The 1,332-nt window shown below is 75.7% G+C and overlaps 1 protein-coding gene across 2 annotated transcripts in view; it reads right to left on the bottom strand.

Moving 5' to 3' along the window:
- EFNA3 (ephrin A3) overlaps positions 1–1,020 on the bottom strand; it is a 19,504-nt gene extending 18,484 nt beyond the window's left edge. For both annotated transcript variants that reach the window (XM_026658124.2, XM_026658125.2), the window contains exon 1: positions 863–1,020. In XM_026658124.2, coding sequence (XP_026513909.1) covers positions 863–978 — 116 coding nt within the window. In that variant the 5' untranslated portion in view covers positions 979–1,020. The remainder of the gene's footprint in view (positions 1–862) is intronic.
- Positions 1,021–1,332: the final 312 nt, after the last annotated feature.

Here is a 1,332-nt window from a genome sequence, read left to right as displayed (position 1 = left end):
CACAGACACCGCCCAGGCAACAGACCCTGCGGATGCTCCGGGCCCCCTGGCACCAGCTCCCCAGGCACCTTCCGCTTGCAATAAACACCCCCCGCCCCGCCCCGCCCCGCTCGCGCAACGCCTAAACCCACGGGCGCCGCCGGGTCCCCTCCACGCGCCCGCGGGGGGCGCCCCAGAACAGCCCCGGCTCCCCCCCAGGGCCCTGCCCGGACAGTCCAGCCCCCGCAATGGGCAGAACGCCGCGGGCCGGGGGGGGACACGCGCCATAGCCTCGGGGGGGCCCTTGTGCACCGTGCCCGGCGCTGCGGGGCCGCCCCCTGCCTCTCCGCGCACAGCCCCCGGCCCCCGCCCTCACCACCCCGGGCTCCGGCCCCTCCATGGGGGGGGGCAGCATTAAGAGCAACGCGGGGAGGGGAGGCGGAGCAGGGGCCAGCCAGGGACAGGGGGCGGCCCGGGACCCCCCGAGGAGGAGCCGCTTCCTCCCAGCCCGACGGGTCCCCCCCACTACACACATCCTGCTGCCAGCTCCAGGGCGGGGGTCCTGGAGCCCCCCTGGCGCGCCCAAGCGCCGCTCCCCAGATGCGTGCGCCCCAGGGCCGGCTCCAGGCACCAGCTTAACAAGCAGGTGTTGGGGCGGCCAAGGGAGAGGGGCGGCACCTGCGGCAATTCGGGGGCGGCGGGTCCCTCCCTCCAGGAGCGAAGGACCCGCCGCTGAACTGCCGCCGCCGATCGCGGTTTGTTTTGTTTTTTTCTTCCCCAATTGCCCCCAATTGCTTGGGGCGGCAGAAGCGCTGGAGCCGGCCATGGTGCGCCCCCCTGCGCAGTGCCTGGGTCCCGGCCCCCCATGCGCCCCCGGACTCACTGCGCGTTGGAGCTGTTCCAGTGCACCGGGTGCCGGTCGCAGACGGTCCCCGCCGGCCCCTGGCTGAGGAGGAGCAGCGGGAGCAGCGGCAGGAGCGCGGGCAGCCGAGCAGCCATCCTGCCCCTGCAGCGGCGCTAGATCCCCGCGTCCTCCGCCGAGCCCAGCGCGCCCCAGTGAATGGAACCGAGCCGGAGCCGCGCCGGAGCCGCCAGCTCGCGAGCCCAGCGCCAAGCCCCGCCCCTGCGCGCTCCCGGGCCCGCCCCTGCGCGCTCCCGCGGCGCGTGCACAGGCCGGGGGGGCGCGCGCTGCTCCGGGCCCAGCGCGGGGCGCCTTGTTCAGGCAATTCTACCCTGAGGGCCTGGCTCAGCTTCCCCTCTGTGCCAGGGGGCCATGACCCCAGCCGGGCTGCCTGTGGGGCCAGCCGCTGGGCATGCTGACAGCGCCCTCCTGGCCCCACACCCCAGGCTCCC

The sequence above is a fragment of the Terrapene carolina genome, unplaced genomic scaffold, assembly GCF_002925995.2.
Source record: "Terrapene carolina triunguis isolate 2854851 unplaced genomic scaffold, T_m_triunguis-2.0 Scaffold397, whole genome shotgun sequence".
NCBI lineage: Eukaryota > Metazoa > Chordata > Testudines > Emydidae > Terrapene > Terrapene triunguis.
Note: the sequence above shows the minus strand (reverse complement) of the source record. Positions and strands in the feature narration are given on the sequence as shown.